Raw genomic sequence first — 22,499 nt, forward strand, 5'->3', positions numbered from 1 at the left:
AATTAGTAACAAAAATACTAATTCCCGTGTAGTCACCAATAAGACCGTGTTTTTTTTTTCCGCTTAGGATTGTTGCTGTTTTTTCTTGACCATCCATTCATTTAATTTATTTAGGGTCCTCTTTGCCCATTGCGTAAATAGTTGGTCTGTTCTGGCGCATACTACCAAAGCCAAATTATCCGCGAAACCAATGAGGCGGGCTTCATCACTAAGGTCTAGTTTAAATACGCCGTCGTATAGGATATTCCATAGTGTGGGGTCAAGGATGGAGCCCTGTGGTACTCAGCTAGTTACCTTAATTGTCTCTGAAATCCCCCCGGCGCGGCGCGGCGTCAGTAATTATTATAATGGTCCTTTGCTCCAGGTAACTGCTAATAATAATATTGCTGATGTACCCAGGAAATTTTCTCTTCTCTTGTTTGGAAACACAATTGAAAGCATTGCTGACGTCCAATGCAACAAGTGCACATATTCTTTGTTGTTAGTGTCACAGATAAAAACAAAGCATACATTATGTGACACCACCGAAAAGGGGTGTACAGCTTAGCATAATTTCTTGCTTCATATGTGTTAACACACATAAAATGCAGGATGCTGATTTTCAAATGTGACCCGGGTCACGTCACAGTTACGACAGTAAAGTATTAATATAACAAATAGATTAAATTATTAATTTTTAGGCCCTAGAAGAAGTATGTGTAATATATGTATATTATACTAGCTAACCCGGCAAACTTCGTACCGCCTAACAGTCGATCCTAATTTTTTTAAATTTTCTCTCCGTAAGAACCATCCACTGCAAGGAATTTAAAAAAAAATATTTAGCGAAATCGGTTCAGCTGTTCTCGAGATTTGCGATCAGCAACACATTCAGCGATCTATTTTTATATATAGAGAAGATATGTACATGCTAAGCAGTCTCATATATAGTGAGAAATAAATTTACAGATATAATATTATTTGAAAAGAACTTTGAGACGACACCATAAAATCGACGTCATCCATAGACGCCCAAGGGATCATATTACATAGATGCGTTTTTAATACCTCGGGAGGTATATTTGTACTGACCTGTAAGTCATTAACTTCGGTGGAATTTTCTTTTTCCTGAGATTTAGTTTATACTCAAGAAAAGTATGACTGCTGAGTGTGGGTATTGGGCGAACGCTGACATTAAGTTCGGAAATAACGGTACAAATAATGTCAATTAAAATTTCACTCTTTTTAGTACGTATACGGCGACAAACGGTTTTAAAGAGTTGGTAACATTGGATCCGTCAATGCACAATGGCTCGTCTTAAGAAGTGTACCTGCCGCAAATTTTCGAAAAATTACTGTTTGCAGCATGAAACATGGTCATAGTGATGGTATTTAATTTCACGCGTAATTACTTACATTTAAATCAATAATAATAAGTACGTTCTTTAATCGATAGAGAAACAAAAATTTAATTATCTTTGCTATCGTAGGATAGGTGTTGCTAGTTGTGAGGTGAATTTTTTTTTTCATTTGATATACTCTATCTGCGGAAATAAGTTATAGCGCTCTCTCTGTTACATAATCCGACACAAATGATAGAGATGAAATCTCAGAGTGCGTTAACCATTTTGAGCCACCAACCAGTCTTTCTGGTGCAGTCGGGTACAAAGAGAACTAAGTAATTCTTTAAAAAAAATAGATTTTTTGATGATCAGAGTATATTATTGATAACTATGAATTAGGTACCAGCGAAATAATCATAGAACAAATTATATTTGTTACAGGTGGACGGGATGGAAGTCAATCTTCCGAACATGTTTAAAATAGTAAAAAAACATGGAGGCTTCAAGGAAGTCTCCATGAAGAAGAAATGGACAAAAGTTGCAGAGGAAATGTCTTTTCTTAAATTATCCAATCCAGAAAAAAGACTGGACCAAATATATGTAAAATATCTGTTGCCGTATGACATTCTAACAGACGGTAAGTATCTGCAGTTTACAAGTTTGCACTTTAATTTTTGCATTTTTTTATTATTTTTCTTTAAAATGCATCAACGTGAGATTGGACTAGCTGGGCCGTTCCAGACACAGTTGGCGAGGTCGCGGAGGGTTCCGTGGCTCAGACTTATCCCGGACAGCCTGGATTGGCTCTGCATGCATCACTTTAGATATAGGCAGAGAGCTAATCGCTGCGAACAGCCGAGCAACTAGAAAAACAACCAGGAAAATAAGTGAAGATGCAGTGTCACGTTTTCTGGGTGACAGGTAGATGAAATCAAAGAGAGATATGGTTTAATACATATATTTAAATTAATACTTAATTTACTGTACAATTAGAATTGTGACTTATTGTGGAATGGAAATAATTTGCTCAGCCGGGAGCGGTCGTAGGTACGCGCTACAATTCACAGGTTCAAGATTCCTAATTAAAACACTAAATGAGGTTCGCACACGCAATACAATACGCAACCGTCCGTACAAAGGACACTGGCCTGTTTCGATGGTCGCCGGGTGGCTGGCCGAAGGCACGGGGGAAGCTGTGTGGTGCACGGGCGGCGCGTCGCTCAGCGCGGCCTCTTCCCGACGACACGTAGGGTGCTCGACGTGCAGGGTAGAACGGCTGCCGGAGGTAGCCTCTGGTAGCTGAGTACTTCGGTGGATCAGCACGAAGTATGTAGGAACTCCGCCGATGTAGGGGTAGAATACAACAAGAACTAGAACCCTGGAATCGAGACAAGTGAAGCTGAGGAGATGCTCACTTTTCCCGCTTCCAGAACCTTTCACTGACGCAAGCCACACCTTGGCTAACAGGACCAAGTGTCGCGTCGAGTGAATTGTCGTGGATCCGGGTTTACAGCTTGTTAGTAATTATCTCTAGCTGCTAGGGTTAAATCAAAATTAATTACACGAACAAAACAGAGAACGATCACAGAGAATAAAGTAAATAACCTAACGTAAAATTAATTTCACAGTTACCAACCTTAGAGGGTTCGCCAAAGACTCACAACTTGACACTTTTATAAAATATTAATTAAATAAATCAGAGAGCACTCTCGCGTAGTGACTGCTAGGGTTTCCGAGATGATAATAATAATGGACAGAAGAAATCGCCTATTTATTTGAACTCGGCCGGAAGTCTCGAACCGTCAAGATCCTTCTCGAAGCCGGATCTGTTTTCTACTACTAAAGGACTTTTCTAGAATAGTAAGCTATCCATCGTTTGGTGTCGCTAGTGTCTATGCGTGAGTGATCATTTTACGTTAGTTACTAGCTAATTAGACCATTCGACTGTAGGTGTCGCCGAAGTTCTGGATTTCCGCTATCGGACGCTAGGTGGTGCTGCGTTTTGACCTAGTAGTGTCTTACACGGTAGCTAGATGTCGTTCCTAAGGACGTTTTTAAGAAAAATTTTGTGAAGCTAAAATTTTTATAATTAGAATTTAGTGATTAGATTTACGAATCACTACAGCAGGTAGAACCAGTGGGTACCTGCGTCGACTTAGGAAACCACCGTTTATGTGTGACAGATAAGGGCAGTGGAATACGATACCTAAAAATAAAATAACCTAAAAGTTATAGGCCTGTGCGTGGCAGTGCTGAGAACAATAAGTACAAACTGTATGCCGCAAACGGTAGTGAAATACAAACATACTGAACAAAGACTTTTACAACTGAACAAAGAATTTAAATTTGCGCGTGCTTTTCGAATTGGACTTTTGTGATTGCCGACGTCAAACAACCTATTTTAGGAGGTCGTGCGAAGCGTAGCGCGACTCGCCAGTTGCCCTAAGACGACCGTACCAGATTGTAATTTGAATTGTGCAGAATTATATACTTATTTCACTTCCTTTGATTTTTTCCTACCCTGGTAGAGAACACGGCGCTATACTGGCCCCCTAATACCGTGGCAAACTTGAAGTCTACAGCGACAACCCCACCTGTATATGTACAATGCCTAAGAAACATGATATTGTAATAGTTTTTTCAGTACTTTACTGATGCTCTGAGGCAAGAAAGATGCAAATGCTGTGTTCTCACAAATACATAGTTCATTTTATTTCAGAGGAGCGCAACAATCTCCATGCGAAAGTGGAGTCCAGGTGGGACACGAAGCACCAACAACTGCAAAAGCGTGCAGATAATCCGCTGCACACCAGAAAGGTGTTCTTGGGCGAGTCGGATGAGTCGTCGGATGAGGGCGAGCTTAGCGAAGAGGAAACCAACGTACGCAAAGCCATACTCGACGTCGAGGAGTGCGTCAAGCCTGGCCGCCAAATGTCGCTGGCGGCATTCAGGAAGGCGAGTGATACATTCGATTTGGCGCCGCGCCGGTCAATCTTGCTCTACGTACGCCGAGAATGCTTGACCTTGGCAGAACGTACAGCAAGATAGACAGTGTAAAAGATGCGATATTAAAAATGGCGCTAAAGCCGTTGAGAGATCGCCGGCTCAAGTCTTTTATTGTTTGTACATATTATTAGAAATAAGCTCATGCGCTAGTGTGGTTTAAAAGTGAACATTTTACATCACACTTTTAGACCAAAGCACTAGATAATAACTGAGACTGGTATTTGCAATTTGCAGCCCAAATAGATTGTAGTTTGTACTAGGGCTGACAAGAGATTTTGACTTTGATTATTGCAAATGCGAATGTGAAAGCGCGCGAAGGATGTAACCCATATTAGGTAACAAAAATGACGTACCAGTAAGGTGACACTGTAGTTTGCAAGCTTCTTTTTGAATAACGATTATAATTTACGCAAATGAAATTGAACACTGATTGTAAGTGACGGCATAAAGCTTTCCTTTCTTCGAAAGAACCTTTGGAAAAAGAAGAGAGTTTAATTGGGTATTTGCCTACTTTTGAATTTGATAAATATTATTACTTTATTTTTAACTAGGATAAAATATTGACGTACACTGAAAAAAATATTAAAATCCAACAAAGATTTACAAATTAACAGGCATTTTAATTTTAGAGTGGGAGAGACTTCTATCCCTTTCTCGCAAAACGAAAATTTGTATGAAACCGCACGAAGCTATACTATGGCATTAGTAGGTGTGACGTCAAACTGCTGTATCGCTATCTCTGTCTAATCAGAAATATTTAAATGCTTATAACTTTTTGTTATTTGATCGATTTAATTAGTTTTTTCAGTTCACGTCATTAATTTTATTCTAGTTTATAATAAAGTAATAAAAAAATTGTAGTCAAAAACCCATTTAACTGCAATAATACCGCCTTAACACTATATTATTGTCCGTTCTTCCTTGTTGGTGTTTGCAGTAAAGATTTTTAGTAAAAATAAGCTTATTCGCTGCGCAAAGGCACTGTTCGGCAAAACTTACCCAGGCTCTTTAGCCTTTCGTCATTTAACAAAATTTCGTCAAGTGTGTGTGTAAAGCCTAACCAGAAAAATAAAATACCTCGCCATATTGCGAAAAACCCATGGAACCTGTACTTATTGACCATAGACAATATACTAGTGGTGCCCCCAGAGCAAGTTTTTTATATTCTGGTCAGGCTTTACTTAGCTAATTAAGCAGAGACAGGCGGAGTGGTGTTTATCAGACCAATCAGAATTATTGACAATTAATCAGCCCCGGCCTCGCATGGGTGGGCAAATATGAGTGTATAATATTATAATGTGAATAACGGGAACACACCGCGATTAATATGATGATTTTGAGTTACAGGTTTTTATATAACATTTGTCGTTAAACCGCGAAATAAGATTAAATCGTAAATATGGATATAATAGTACATTACAGTCTAGGCCTTAAATAAAGCGATTACTGGCCGAGTACTATTGGAAGGCCGAGGCGAAGCCGAGGACTTCTCAAGTGGTTTTAAAAGGACGGGGCGCCAGCCGTGCCGTGTCGTTTTAAACTAAACGAGGTCGCTAATCGAGATTTCGGCCGTGACTTGTATAGTACTTCTCTTCCAATTGCGAGGAAACAATTAAAATTATATAATATAACACATTCAGCGATTCATTTTTATATTATATAGATATATAGTACCTAATAAAATACTTAAATAATTAAAAACTATTGAAAAATATAAAAATGAATAAAAACAAACAAAAATTAAAAAATAGGTGTACCCAAAAAGCTTAATTTATTTTAGTCTACACCATAACGAACCTCATCAACAGTATGAAACTGTCCAGCAATTTCCATTACAGTCCTCTTGGAAATTGCTGGTGTGCGGCCAGTGAAGACCCATTAACAGTCCTCTGTAGTGAAATTTTTTCTTGAGTAAAGTAGCCAATTCCGAGCAAGTAGGAGAAAATTAAGTTACAATAATTTAAATTACCTTTATTTTAAAATGTTCTGTATATAATATAATAATAATAACGAGCGACCCGCCCCGGTTTCGCACATTGTGTTCATACATTGTTTTCGTACACGCCACGGAAACTCAGATGGGACGATTTTTAGGGTTCCGTTTTTCCGACTTATAATTCACAATTACCATCATACGGGTTGTTCATTTTCGAAAATCGTTCATAATGGTTCAAGACCTTACTCCCGCCAGACGTTCTTTATTTTCTGAGAAACAAAATGTGTGGGATAGAGTAGTGCTAGTCTGTATTTTTAAGATACGTGAAGCCAAAACTGGCTGCCTTCAGAAGATAATGATGATGATTAAAACGGATAAGTCAGGATTACAACATATTAGATTAACCGAGCCTTCGTGGGCGCACTAAAAATCTTCTCACACTACGAGAGACAACACAAACTACCCTCATCGATAACTATAACAACCATCACTAATTATGAGTCATGAGTCATGACACTAACGTCTCCAATGAGACTAGACAATCCTAAGTAACCCTACCTATTTAGAGAAGTGCCACTGGTTGCCGGTATCGGTGCCACAAGTTTCGCCATGCCGTCTGTCAGTCCGTCCGTCCGTCCTCGGTTAATCTCAGAGACTATTAGTGCTAGAAATCTGTAATTTGGCATGGGTATAAATATTAATTACGCCGACAAAGTTGTGATAAATATATTTTTTTAAGGCAGCTCCCCTACATGTAAAGTGAGGATGATTTTTTTTCTCGTCTACCCCATAGTGTGGGGTATCGTTGAATAGGTCTTTTAAAAACACAGTGGGTGTGGGAACATCATTTTTCGATATCTAGATCCGTTTGTAAAATATGATATTTTAAAGTGCTAATTTTTGTTAGAGTCAAGTGCTATCAGCCAAATGGTAGTATATAGGAACGTGAAAAAATTCACAGCAGTAGTATATAATATAATCTATTTAAAAGAAAACTGTCATGGCTAAGTAGTTTAAGGAGTTTCTGCTTTTCGAGGTTAATTATTGTACGTAGATATTATGAGTTGCATATTAATGGATATTATAGTTTTATTGTATCTATTGTATTTGTGATTGAATTGAGACTACGGAACCCTACACTGCACGCACTTGGCAGGCTTTTTTAACTACTGATTTAACAAAAAGCCCCAAAGTCAACCAATCTCTTTTTGTCTCTAGGTAAGCAAAACTGCACTCCTTATGAATTTCCCTAATGGCGAGCCTACAGTAGACGAAATTGAGAATGTCTACTGGAAAATGGTGCTTGAGGCTACTGAACATGTTAGCATATACACATCTTCAGTAGACACTAGTCAATTCGATTATGGATTCACAACTAATCCCACCGATCCGATGAGCCAGCATCCCTGGAACTTAAAAGTACGTAAAAACATGCATTCAGATTTTTTACTTTTCTCCTTTTTTATTTAACTAAAGATATAACTTAACGTCACTAGCTGATGCACGTGACTTTTTCCGCGTAGATTTAGGTTTTTTATATCCTGTGGGAATTCTTTGATTTTCTGGGATAAAAAGTAGCATGTGCCACTCTCCAGGTCTTAACTATACCCATGCAAAAAAACGGGTACATACCACGATTAATTCGATATTTTTATTTGACGATATTTCAACCCAATAGCACGGGTCGTGGTCACAACGTCCCCTTTTTTCCGTCCCGTTTTTTCATTGGGTTGAAAATATTTGTTTAGGTTGTTTTAACTGAGTGAATGCTTTGAGTCATTCAGATAATAGTCTGTCATAAATATTTCATAGAACGTATTTAACTTAACATTTAAATTAACATAACAGAAATGTTATTTTTAAAGAGTCATTAGCTAACCTTGCTTTAGCTAGCCTTGTTTAGAATTATTTGATGGAATCGGGTCTTATTTTCAACATATTATACAAACGAACATACATGACTGTTAAAATGATAAGTGATAATCCTAACATAGTTGCCAACATGAAGTGTGCCTTTCTCTATTTTTAGAACGTTCGCAACAATAATGAGAACATACTGCGGTCGTCAGGGACTGTGGTTTCTACCACTGTTCCGATATTACACTTTGGAATGGTGTTCTCCACGAACTGTTGGCATCGCGACCCTCACGGCCTGCCTTGGATGGAATACCTACACGAGGGCCGGGTAAAGATTTGGTAAGTCCTTCAACGCTCTGTTATGTTAATCCCGACACAAAAAAAACCGGCACTTTTCCGTACTACAGTCGTATTTTTTCGACAATTTGCACGATAAATCAAAAACTATTATGCATAAAAATACATAGAAATCTGTTTTAGGAGGTACAAGTAAAAATACCCCACTTGGTATAGTTAGTTATCTCACTTTAAAAGTTGAAAATACTAATTAACTGTTCATGAACACATTTTTTGTGGTGTAACAACAAATTCACGGTTTCCAGATTTTTTTCCCTTACGTCTGCTATAACACCTACCTACCTGCTAAATTTCATGACTCTAACCGCCGCACTCAGAGTCGCTTAATCGTTACTTAAGTTTAGTTAAAACGAGACAGAGCTTTGTCTCTCACATAAATCTGTCCCCTTTTGAGTCAATCTTAAGTAACGATTAGCGACTCTGAGTACGGCGGTAAGTCAACGGGAAATACCCTGTAAGTGTCTTGACAGACCGACAGATAAACAGACAGACAGACAACAAAGTGAGCAGTAGTATTAAGGTTTCTTTTTTCCTTTTGAGGTACGGAACCCTAAAAAGAGACTTAAGGAGACGTTCTACTGTGGCATTGTAGTGTTTAAACGAAGGGAACAACTTAATGATTTTTCTTATATTCGGACGGCAAGTTTAAAATCAGGTTTTTTTCAACTGTGAAGTATTTTAAATTTCAATGATAATCGCGAAAAAGTGCATTTTTAAGCGCTGTGGCCTTATATGGGCGACAGGGGAAAAGCGGCGGTCATCAAAAGTAGTTTAACTTATTATTGAACTTAGATTCACATAGTTTGAACTCGTTGCCGTTTACTGTTTCTAGGTACGGAATTCCCGATCAACAAAGTGACCAATTCCGCCGAGCAGTTGAGCGACTATGTCCGACTTCAGTTCAGAACAAAACTGTCTGGCTGCCTTCGGACATAACAATGATCCCGCCCGACTTATTGTTGAATGAGGGTGTAACTCTCACAAAAGTAACCCAAAGGCCTGGAGAATTCATCTTCGTGTTTCCCAAAGCGTATTCCTCTTCGATATGCACTGACTTCACAATCTCTGAAAGTGTCTATTTTGCCGTGCAGCCCTGGCCGACGACTTTGCTTCAAGTGTTTCAAGTAAGTATTTTAAAAGTGATCTAATTTTATCGAACATAATGGATTTATAATATACTAGTGTTCTAAATAAGTTGGGCTAGCATTATCAAGCACTAAATCTAAATTATGCATTTTCAGTAGAGGTCATGGACGAGGTATAAATGATATCATGATCTAGATTTAGTTCAAAATTTTAGATATTGAGGTGTTTGGTTGGACAGCTCATTTCGCTGGAGAAAACATCTTAAATGAAACATGTGCAAAAGCAGGGAAATTTTTACAGGTTCTTATGGTTCTAGCTAGATGAGGAATACATCCCTTACATCTACAGAGACTGTATTTAGCATTAACTAGAATTAGGATAGACCAGCGATTCCCAATAGGTGGTCCGCGGAACCCTAGGGTTCCGTGGAAGGGTCACATGGGTTCCACGGTTTGTCCGAGAGTTACCTAAATAAAACTTTTATGGAAAAGACTGATAAACCGTCACGCCTACACGGCAGTTTGATGGAAGCTACCCCGTAGGTATACTCCTAGTCGGTTTCTACACGGCATCTTACCGGGAACGCTCAATCGCTTGGCGTCATAGTATTTCTTTGTCACAATAAATGTTTTGCAATACTTATAATAATAATTATTTATCATTATCAAAATAGCCAGCTAGGGTTCCGCCAAAAAAGTATGATCAATTAGGGTTCCAAATAAAATTGGGAACCTCTGGGATAGACCTAGTTCCTTTCTGTATGATAACAGCGCAAATACCCATTTGTATAAGCTGGATAAGATACAAACAGGCTATGAGAGTCATAGAAGGATACATAAGATCCACCCCCGTACATGTAATGGAAAGCGAACTTTGTATACCACCTCTTTTTATAAGAAGACTTTATGTCGCAGTAAAATATTGTTAAAGTGTCAGTCTTGGTCTGACAGAGAAACCATTCATCTTATTTCAGAACTTAGCTTACTCTTTGATAATAATAGCTACTGGAGCAAGAAATCTTTACTTTCAACGAGCTGATGCGGCGTGGATTTACATTTTTCAAGATCCCGCGGGAACTCTTTGATTTTTCGGGATAAAAAGTTGGTTGGTTTAGGGAACGATGGAGCTTGCATTCTTGTTTTTTAAAGAAAAGTCCTAAAATTAAAATAAAGAATTAAAAAAACCAGTTTTATTTTTGTATAATTCCGGAACTTCATTCGATTGCACTGCGGGTCGGGGTAGTGGCGTATTTGTTAGTCTATGAAGCGGTTACATAATTCACTATAGAAAATATTGCAGCTAAAAATCAAACCTATAATTTGAATTATATAATGAACTAGCGACCCGCCCCAGCTTCGCATGGGTGCAACGTAGCTATACTAATGTGGTGTCAGATATCTACTCGTGTGGTGTCAGTGAGGAGATTAGGTATATAGGCGCCGCGGTACCGCCGCGGCCGCCTCCGTCTCGTTTTGTTGCGCGTTAGTTTTTATCTTACGCTATTTCATATTATTTTGATTTTGTATATCTCGTAAGATATTATTCTAAATTAAATGATGTAAAGGGCAATTTTGGTCTAAATTGAATATTACAGATGATTAACTAATTTTTGACTCCATTTATTTATTTTTCTCATTTTTATCATATTTTTAAAAAAACAACAAACAAAATAACAGAAGCAACAAAAAAAATTAAAGTAAAGTAACAGAAAATCAAATAACAGGAACAGCAGAAAATTAAATTAAATAAAATAAACAACAGAATATAAAGAAACAGAAACAACAAACGATAGAATAACAGAAATTAAAATAACAAGAACAACAAAAATTAAAGTAACTGGAACAAAAAAAAAAAAAAAAAACAATAATTAAAAATATGATAAAATGGATCCCACTAGCAGCGGGCTAGGATCCAAGCTGCCAATGGTCAGGGCTCCAGAGTGAGGAACCTTCTCACAATGCGTGCCGTCTCAAGAACCACTGCCTTCTGTATCTTACCCTTGATCCAACAATTAAGCGATAGTTTCTTAAGATGTTGGTCGAAACTATTCGCAATAAGACCATGGACTGATACAACTATCGGTACAATAATCGTTGAGTCAACACTCCACATGGCGGTATGATTAACTATATTATTATGATAAGAATTAATAGTATGTCAGTAAAAACACCCTCGAAAGTAAGGCTTTGTTTCAGATCACATTTGAAAATCATAAAAGCGAGTATTGTGAGCCAACCTTCAAAGATACATATATGCTATCGGGAACTTTTTTGTAGAACTTTTTAAGATAAATAATTTTACCATACATTGTTTTCGTGTAACTTTGACCATTTATTCAGCGCACGCCTCGGAAACTCTCAAATGAGAGGATTTTATCCGACTTAATTCACATTATTTCAATTTCCCTAGGGATCTCTAATTTTTGAGAATTAAACTATACCTATAAACCTTCCTCTTAAATCACTCTATCTACTGGTGAAAACCGCATTAAAATCCGTTGCGTAGTTCAAAAGATCTACGCGTTCATACATACATACATACAGACGCGGGAAGCGACTTTATTTTATACTATGTAGAGATAATGCAATTTTTTTTTGTATGATTCTGTTGGTGGTTCAATAAAAAAATAAAATGAAATAAAACCATTGACATTCAATTTTTAACATGAAAATCTGAGTAAATTTTAAGAAATGGATTTTGAATTTTGTGATGTTACAAACACTTACTTCTGACTTTAGGGCACATTGCCCTCTATGTCCTGGGCGTCTAGACGTCAGCCTTTAAAGGTGTCGTACGTACCGCCGCGGTACTGATTTGCTTCAAAATAGTTTGAATCCACTTTCAAACATCATTTATTCTTATGTTTTGTATCTTTTAATAAAAATAATCTCAACTTATAGGAACTGACTTTATTCCATTTAGACAATGCTTAATAAACTTCAATCTTAGTTCTAAAGTATTAACTTCTTCAAGACATAATTATAAATTCTAATTTACCCTGCTTCAAAACAATAGCTCCCGCTTTTCTTGCGCGCCATTTTACATCTGCCGACAATTCTTTTTTTTTCAAATCAAATCTAAGCAAAGCATGCTAACACTTTTATGACGAAATTTAATAAAATTTACTTCATTAAAAAATGTCTGTTAATGTGAAGAACATAATATTGTAGAATGTAATTTTTTTTATTTGATATTTCTTTTAAATAAAGATGTAGATAGATGCGGGGATGCGTCCTAATTAAAAAAATATATTTGCAGGAATTGCGCGACAGCTGCGAACCCTGGATGTTTACGCTCGAGCACTTGCTGATCTCGATCGCGCGCGACGACCGCGTGCCGTTGACGTTGCATCAGCAAATCTTGCCCCAGCTCGTCAGCCTCTTGGAGGACGAGCTCAAATGCCGCTTCGCTCTCATCGAACGTGGGATACCGGTATGCTTATTATACAGGTATTATAGTAACTGCCTCGTGAGTCTAGTGGTTAGCATGTTCGACTGCAGATGACGAGGTGTTGTTGTGGTGTTTCACCCCCTTGCCTCGGAGAGCACGTAAAGCCGGTGTTCCTGCACCTAATCTCTCTCTGATCGTGTCGGATTTCCGTCCCATCGGGCTATGAGGTGAGGGAATAGAGAGTGCACCTGTGTTTGCGCACACACTTGTGCACTAGAATATCTGTCGCGCAGTTGGCTAAACTGTATAGAAACTGGCAGGCGTGGCCGAAATTCGGCGGGAGGACATTATTATAGTAGAAATGAGTTTCATGTTGTAGAGGCGCGGTTTTTAGGATACCATTGTTACGGGATTCCATCAATAATGTAATAAACTAATTTATTTCATACAGGTGCTTATTAGTTTATCTAAATACCTAACGATCTTATCTAAAAAACCTACACAAAATGCTCTTATGCTAAATGTTATCCTAAGTTTTAGGCGCTAGAAGAGTTTTGTTATTACGTATTGAACTCTGCCAGGCCTCGGCTAGCTGTATTCAGGGTTTGTTAAGGCCAGAGTCCAACAAGGGCATTCCGTTAGATTACGTCAATTGAGAAATTGACATTTAAAAAGCACTATAAAAGAATGCCGAGCTTATTCTTGACAATTGTGCAACTTACCCTTTCGGCAAAACACATTATTTGCCAATCCCAATTTAATAATGATTTCCTTAAATCAAAAAATATCCAAAACTATGACATATAACTAGTCACATGCACATTCCGTAGGTACCACTAATCTATACTAAAACCGGATAGCGGACCTTTCACAAAAAACGTGCCCGAACGAGAAGTCTGGAAGCGGACGGTGTCCTACTCGCACAGTTCCTAAATAGGGTAACCATATTTGCATAAAATATGATTTATAGCTCAAGATAATCTCTGCAACCTCAGTATCCTCAATAGCTCTGCCAACTGCTGGACAAGAGTCGTTACATGTTCAAAGTATGCATTCATACTATAAAAGTCTTATTAAAGCTACACGTCTTCCAAATCCTTTATCTTCAAACACTGCGCTTAATTCATCCCAGGCTTGCTTAGCTGTGTTTGCATTTCGAATATATTGCACACATATGTGCTTTACAGCTAAACTAAAATACGAGCAAGAGCACGTAAATCTCTAGATGGGTCAATGTGCTCTGTACCTTCAATACATGACCGTAAGTCATCTATGATCAAGATGTGGCGCTTGTTGAATTTCCAGTTACTAATACCTTCCAATTTCTCGAACGGTAGGTACATTGTGATGATGCCGATTAATTAACGCTCCAAAAGCCAATGTCCAATCTTCACGACGTACTTACACGTGGCAGATCGCTGACGCAAAACAAACTTTGCGAGATACGCCGCGTCGCACACCCTCGTAGTCGTGACCAGTTGACCTATACCTTTCCAATTCCAGCGTGGTCAAGCCCCACAAGTTTTAGCCTTAGAAAAACAGTGATAGAAATCTGCTGCTGACTGTAGCATTTTTGCCCTTTATATTTCTTAAATTTACATTTTTTTGGAGTCTGTTATGTAAAACCCAAAAAACCCAAGGTTACTCTAAGCGTGCGAGTGGGACACCGTTGTACAGATTTGTGGCTCTCGCACGTTTTCTCTAGTTGATTATGTCATAGGAAAATAAGCAGGGAGCCGCTTGATTCAGACGGCGCAAGACCGTGGCGTGTGGAAGTCTCTACAAGAGTCTTGTCCAGCAGTGGAGTCTATTGGTTGATGATGATGATGATGACATGAAACAGCACATTTTTTCTTTTTCTTTCAAAAGCATCTTCGGTAAAATGTATAGAGCAAACTTTTGTATATTTTGTTGGTTGCCAATTTATTCTGCCGCTGGCTTCTACCCATTTCTCTCTTTCCAAAATATAATTCAATGGGTAACTAAATGATAAAAATTCTATAATATAGTGTTGCCCAGTTCTAGCAAAATAAAAGTTAAATCTATTCGGTTACAAAGTGACACTAAACTAAACTGACAGTCTGCAGTTACATTCTTAATCATATTAGGTAAATTTATCAATGATCATAATATTCATTGTATTGTGTGGCTTTTACTCGGAGAGTTGATGAGACTGAGGAAACAGTGACGGTGACAGTAATCACGCGTGAGCGCCTTCAATGTGGGAATTTGAAATAGTATCCTGATAACACTTTTAACAAAGTCATATCAAGTTATGTTTTGAAAATTAGTATGAAAATAAATATTGTAAACGTAAAAACTTATATATACATCAACTGGCAACATCAACCGACCGTCCGTGCGGCCGCCATTTTGACTTTATATAATGCTAATATTTTAATTTATTGGTTCCAACTTTAAAATTTTGTGTTCTTCCTGATTAAATAACATATTACACTTTATTTACATACTAGCATTTATTTCTACCGATTATTTGTATTCTGTGGCACAATCGTAGTAATCGTTGTGTGCCACATCACTAAGGGGGCGGTACCCGTCCATGAAGTACAATATTATTTGTATGAAATTTTAACTTAAACAAAACGAAACTTCATGGGCGTGAGCTGGCAAAAACCATTAATAAAATGGACAAAGTATAATAAAGCGAAATACCACTCACTGACTAATCACGAAATCTCAGGAAATTTAAAGCCTACCTACATGCTTGAAATTTGGAAGCTTGGTACTTTCTAGGACGTAAGTGTCAGCTAAGAAACGGTATTGAGAAATTACCCCCCCCTCCCCACCCCCCTCCCCCCGAGGGGTGAAAGGGGGGTCGAAGGTTGTATGAAAGTCCTATGTTTTTGAAGTTAGAAACGTGAAAATCGACATTTAGGTTATGAGTTTTAATAACAAAAATCTGTATAAGTCATTTCGGAAAATTCCCCTTAAGGGTGGTAAAATAGGGGGGGGGGGGGGGGGTTGGGGGAAGTTTCTACAGGAAAGTTTTAATTATTGTTATTTTAACTTGAAATTTGAAACGTAGGTTCTTTTTACGGGGTAGAGGTATCAGATAAGAAAGGATCTTACGAAAATACCCCCTATGGGGGTGAGATGGGGGCGGAAAGTAATAGAAGTAATAGTCATATCATTAAAAAAAACTTTTACGGAGAGACGATTTTTATTTCTCTAGGAAATATACGTTGGGCGGAAACGGGGTGACCGTCCGTATAGCGTGTCCGAAGAGGCAGAGTGCAGCGTCTGTCGGCGGCCGCTGCATCTTTCCCAGGTGAGCCGATATAAAAACACCCGACAAATACGTAGCACGAAGTACAGTTCGGAAACAGCCCTATTTGCTCTATCTTTCAACTGTCACATTTAAAAATTACGGGCTTACATTATTACTTTGTGTGCATTATATCATCTGAAAAGGCCCTCTGGCGACAGTATTAAAGATGACTCTTATTGACTCTTAATGTACCACTAAATATATTGATAAATCGCCCAATCTTCAAAGTGAGAGTCCTTTTTTGCGACAATAACTATAGCGATCAAAAGGGCTCTTATCACCATTGTCATTCCTACGCTCATTGAGCCGGCAGGGATTAGTCGAGATGATGGCAAGAGACCTGATGGATTAACGCCGCACTGGTGAAAACAAACTGGTGAAACACTAGACTCCTCCACCTAACAGAACGCAGACCAACCAATCAGAAGAGAGATTTATGATTTATGTGCTACATTTCGTTTAGTTTGTTACAAACATACTTTCGCATAATTTATTATATTATGTAGAAGATTCTGACACTACTTTAATTTATAATTTATTTTCAGGTCAAAATTAAACACCACAAGAACCACGCTACAATTTGTGCTCAAGATGCGCAACTTTTCCTCGTAAAGGTCGAGCGATCCGAAAACCCGAAACCTGTGAACATGTTTCTTGAAACCTTAATCTCCGACAGTGGTCTTCGGAGGATCATATCCACTGGGCAAAAGAGACTGATTGAGCACTAAATACTGGTGTTGTTCAACGAATCTCTTTTGTTGCTTTCTTTTATACAAATAGCGAATAAACAAGCAGGCGGGTCAGTGATTACCGCCTCTCATGAACATTTGTAGCACTAAAGGTTTTTCCAGGAATTTTTTGATGTGCCATGTTGAAATGCAGTGGATACGGTACACCGACGAACGCTGTACGATACTTTTTCTTACCATACATTCTTAGGCCTACTTTTTCGTACCTCCTACCATACGGGATAGTTCGGTGCAAACCAATAGTAACAAACATTTTCATAAGTGATATATTTATATTTTTTGTATTCCGAAAATTTTCGCACCAAAGAGAATTATTATTTTTTAAGTTTGTAAATAATTTATTAGTCACACAAGCCAAAAGTGATATTAGTTTTTAAGAAAAAATATAAGCTGATAATTTTTAGACTTAGAAGTGACAATTAGGATATGTAAATAATTTTAAATACATATCAAAATTGCGTAACCGGCAGGAATCGAACCTGCATCTTCTGGGTTCGCGCCCGATGCCTTGACCACGGTTGCGCTTACTGCCAGTGACGAAATTTTTGATTGAATATGTTCACTCAATACTGTAAATGTGTATATCATTTTAAGTATAAAAATAGTTATAATTCTTAATTTAAAAACAAGGAACAGATAATACAAGGTTAACAAATGAAAATAAAAATACAACAAAAACGCGATTAAAATTATCATTCCTTCATTGTATACCTACTGTTTTTGTTTTTTTTTTACATGTGTATTATTTACGTTTATAGCGCCAGGAGCCGAGGAGACTGCTCCGAAGCAACCCAGCATGATTATAGGTTGCCAAGGAAGTATCCCCTCCGCTTCTGTTTTATATTCTTGCGCGTCAAGTTATCCGGCAGAGAAGATGGCAACTGTTTTATAAGACGAGGAATAAAATAGCCCGTAGTTCTTTCACCGTATACATTGTTTCGCAATGTTTAAATAAGCTTGGTTCATTTTTGTCATACATACTTTGTTTTAACAGAGTTTGAGACAATAGTTTTTAGGATTTTTAGTGGATTATTTAGAATATACCTGAAATTGTAGTGCGATTATCACTCCTCAATGCTAGGTATTTTTAATACTCGCTATTTTTCTTACAGATATAGATTAATACTTTTGTATATAAAGTTTTAAGATTTTTAGTTGAAGTTTATATATATTATTTAAAAAGTACTGTAAGTACGGCCATAACTACTGAGGCTGTACTGAATATATGATTGTGCGAAGCAATAGTAGGTATAACATTAGCTTCACTTTAAAGGAAACTCCCGCTGAGTTGAGTTAAAACAGTTATACTTGCCAGAAATTGTCGTAACTTATTACAAACAGTCTATGTGAAGGCTCCAGTTAAATTTGCAGTCAATACTAAGCCCAAGGTAAGTGCACTTGTCGACTAGTTCTATAGTGGGGCAGTTACAACCAAACGGCGGGTATTTTAAATATGGTGATCTGATGTGGATCAATTTTGTTTTACTAGCATTCAATACTAAGCCTGCATCGTGGCACCATTTGGTCAGCCTATCAAAGTCTGCATGCAGCACTCCACAAATCTTGTAAGGATCTCGGTCTGCGAACATAATACAAGTATCGTCTGTAAACTGATAACACGTGCAATGTTCAATACAGTTACTCATGTCGTTGACATATGATAAAAAGTGCAACGGACATAGTACTGATCCCTGATTACCTTCACTGGCTACAATGACGTCACTGTTGGTATTGCAAATTTTACAGTATATTTGTGATTTCGAAGGTAGTCGGCACACCAAGCGAGAAACGGCCCACGTATTCCACATGTTTCTAACTTATTTTTCAGCTGTTGTGATCCAAAGCGTTAAATGCTCGCGAGAAGTCTATAAACAGTGCTACGACATGTTTTTTTTATGGAAATTTGGAAAAAAACATGTAAATTTGGAAAGAAGATTTGTAGTTCCTTTACCTTTTTGAAACCCGTTTTGGATATAATGAATGACCTCGTTCTTTTTGTAGAAAGCATGGACTTGCTCACAGACATACTTTTGAACTACTTTATCTATCGACGACATGAGACTTATGGGTCGGTAGTTCGCGAAGTCATTACGTTTACCCTTTTTAAAGATATGCCTAACAGAAGCTCTTTTTAAGTTATCAGGCTAAACGCCGCATGTGATCCTGTTATTTATTAACTTTGCCACAGATATTTTCCGTCCAACTAATTTAATGTGACTTACTTTAATACCGTCATTCAGTCCCCGGTAGTTCATTCATTTAAGCTTAAATTAGGTAAGAATCTCGGAATTCGAGATACCGAGACAGCTAAGTCTGTAAATACTTGTATATTGACACCCTAAAAGTTGTCTCAAAACCTACATATGGTAGGGTGTACGCAACTATTAAATTTCAAGGTCAAAGGTCACAAAAATCGGTTGTTTGCGCTTTTTTTGTAAATATCTCATTTCCTATGGGTTTTTTGCTATTTGTATTTATTATCAATATTGTAGAATACAAAATTCTCTACAAATTTTGTTAAAAAAAAATGTTTCATACGGTGAACCGTTTTCGAGATAAAGGGCGGAGAGCGCGCGGTCACAGCATCAGGTCAACCGGTGCCTCCGGTCGAAAACGCGCCATATATAGTTGATGAACTATCGACAAATCAATGCATGATTATAAATATTGGTCAATTATTATTAACTATTATATTTTATCATTTTTTTCCTAACCTATCCACTTTTTAGGGCTCCGTAGCCGAATAGCTAAAAACGGAACCCTTATAGATTCGTCATGTCTAGGAAGTTTCAGGGCAACTAAAAACGAAAAATAATACCTATATCTATATGATCTATGCTTTGGGTCGTGTCAATCCATTGATGTTGGAATCCCCCAATCATTACGTAATGCACGTAGTTTAACGTTCTGGCTGCTTTATTATTATTCTTTTTTATTTATTATTGTTATACATATATTGTTTTCCCTTTTTCCATAATAATTTTAAGTATAATGCGTAATAAATTCGTTTTAACTATCATTTTAACGTTTTTAGTCTTTATTTTAGAAGTGAACCGTACTTATGACATGACAGTTGACCCATTGAGTTAAAATGTCTTGTGAGTCATTTTGTAAGCTTGAAAAGAAAAGAGACTGATTTAAAATTATTGTAACACTAGATGATACCCGCAACTCGTCTGCGTGAATTTAGGTTTTTAAAATCCCGTGGGAACTCTTTAATATTCCGGGATACAAATTAGCCTACGTCCTTCCCTGGGATGCAAGCTATCTCTGTACCTAATTTCATCAAAATCGGTTAAACGGATGGGCTGTGAAAAGCTAGCAGACAGACGGACAGCCACACTTTCGCATTTATAATATTAGTATTATTTATTATTTATAATTCGTTTTAACTATCATTTTAACGTTCTGAGACCTTATTTTAGAAGTGAACCGTACTTATGACATGACAATAGGCTACTTGACTCATATCTAATTTCGTCCAATAAATGATTATTTATTATAGTATTTTGCTTAAGACAACGAAATATATCAATAACAATTATTAAAAACGCAGGATGGATATATAAATCCAATTTAAAAAAATACAGTTTTTATTTTTATTTGAAACGCAGGAAACGCTGTCAGCCATGATGTGACGTCAATAAATATGTAAACAAAGAAATGTCATCCCTATGTCACGCGGGGACTAACGTAGTATCCATATATATAAAATTTAAAGTCCTGACTAACTTATGTATCAACGCACAGCCTAAACAGCTGGTCCTAGATACATGAAATTTGGTGGATGTGTTCTTTGTAGGTAAAGAGAAGGTATCCACTAGGAAAGGATTTTTTGAAATTCCACCCCTGAGTGGGTTAAATGGGTGTTATAAATTTATGAAGTCCATGCGGGCGAAGTCACGAGCATAAGCTAGTTTTTATATATTTCTAAAAACTCATAGTAAACGTAAAAAATTACCGTTTTCTCTTTATAAATTGAATAAGTTATTAAGTAAGACTTACAACAAAGTGATCTATGCAAAAATAAATTTGGGTTGCAGTCGTTAGTCATATAGGATCCCTTTAAGCAAGTCTTCGCGTGTTACGTATATTTATTTCACTGGGCACTCTAATCCACAACTTTCCTGTGGTCTTTATCGATGCGTTTTTACATTCTCGGATGATACAATAACGATAATTACTATATTTTTCATGTAAACTAGTATAGAAGTCATGTTTATTAAACTTTGGGAGGTTATGCTGTTGTTTACAAATGCATGACGTCAGAGCACAGATAATCTATCGGCCAAACATGGCCGACAGTGCTTTCACCTCTCTAAGAAAAATATATTTTTAAATTAAAGTTTTACGGTTTTTAGGGCGCAAAAAAATATAGTGTTAATTTTTTTGATCTAATAGGACAAATATAAACCATTTAAGACCTACTTAAAAAAAGTGTCAACTAGCCTATTGACCCATAAAGTTAAAATGTCGTGTGAGTCATTTTGTACGGATTTTAAATGTAAGCTTGAAAAGAAGAGACTGATTTAAAATTATTGTAACATAGGTACAATGTATAAAACTGTGATTTTGTTATTTGTGTCATAACTTTTAAATAAAAAAATTAACTAAGCATAATTGTGTTGTGTTACTTATACAACTCCCAAAATAACATAATATAGTGCATTGTGATACGAGGGCGGTAAGTTGGTAATCTCATACGTTTTACAATACAGTTGTGAGAAAACAGGTATGTAAATAAATAGAGTTCAAAAAACCAAAGTGCCATTTTGTGCGATTTCCGTATCATTCCGGGCGGAGTCGATTCCATTTTATTTTCTAAATCATTATTTTAATCCATACTTGAACCACACATATGCATACTTAAAAAGAGTAAAACTACCTACAAACGAAAAATTTTACTGCCGTACACAGAGTCGCGATTGAGTTAAAACGTGAGAGATATAGCTCTGTCTCGTTTTAACTAAATTTAAGTAACGATTAAGCGCTTCTGAGTACGGCAGTAAGTGAAATTTCAAAATGAATAGGTAGACCAGAATCTCAGATGAAATTACAAAGTTAGCAATACTGTACCTACTCTATGAATATCCTATGTACCTATATAGTACTCTAGTGAATTATTAATATTCACTACAGAGTACATAGGATATTGACACAGTACAGTGTTGATAACTTTGGTTCATTTCATGAGATTGAGGTCTACCTATAGCAACTTGCAACTTGGTGGCCTGGCACATCGATGGCCTGGCTACATTGGTTTACATTTCGAATTAGGCAATAACAGTACAATGAACCGCTACTTTGCACTCGCTGACGTTCCACCTGGATCAAGGGATTTTGAGATGAGATGGTATTGAATTTAGGTAAAAGGTTGCGCGCTACAAGTTTATTGCCGCTGCATTATTTCGCGAATCTTGACCACAGATATGTCCAGATTTGCAACTAGCGTGGCCCCCTCAGTCCCTCTCGCTCAAGCAGATTTTCTTACTTGTGAAATGTCATTC

General features: G+C 37.2%; 1 protein-coding gene across 1 annotated transcript in view; it reads left to right on the plus strand.

Annotated features, from left to right (window-relative positions):
• Positions 1-21,612, plus strand: part of Jarid2 (Jumonji, AT rich interactive domain 2) — a 50,633-nt gene extending 29,021 nt beyond the window's left edge. Inside the window, exons 18-25 of the mRNA XM_069508997.1 lie at positions 1,764-1,959; positions 4,042-4,277; positions 7,483-7,683; positions 8,294-8,460; positions 9,311-9,602; positions 12,823-12,996; positions 16,148-16,243; positions 16,789-21,612. Coding sequence (XP_069365098.1) covers positions 1,764-1,959; positions 4,042-4,277; positions 7,483-7,683; positions 8,294-8,460; positions 9,311-9,602; positions 12,823-12,996; positions 16,148-16,243; positions 16,789-16,971 — 1,545 coding nt within the window. The 3' untranslated portion in view covers positions 16,972-21,612. The remainder of the gene's footprint in view (positions 1-1,763; positions 1,960-4,041; positions 4,278-7,482; positions 7,684-8,293; positions 8,461-9,310; positions 9,603-12,822; positions 12,997-16,147; positions 16,244-16,788) is intronic.
• Positions 21,613-22,499: the final 887 nt, after the last annotated feature.

The sequence above is a fragment of the Maniola hyperantus genome, chromosome Z (genome assembly GCF_902806685.2).
Source record: "Maniola hyperantus chromosome Z, iAphHyp1.2, whole genome shotgun sequence".
In the NCBI taxonomy this organism is placed as follows: Eukaryota; Metazoa; Arthropoda; class Insecta; order Lepidoptera; family Nymphalidae; genus Maniola; species Maniola hyperantus.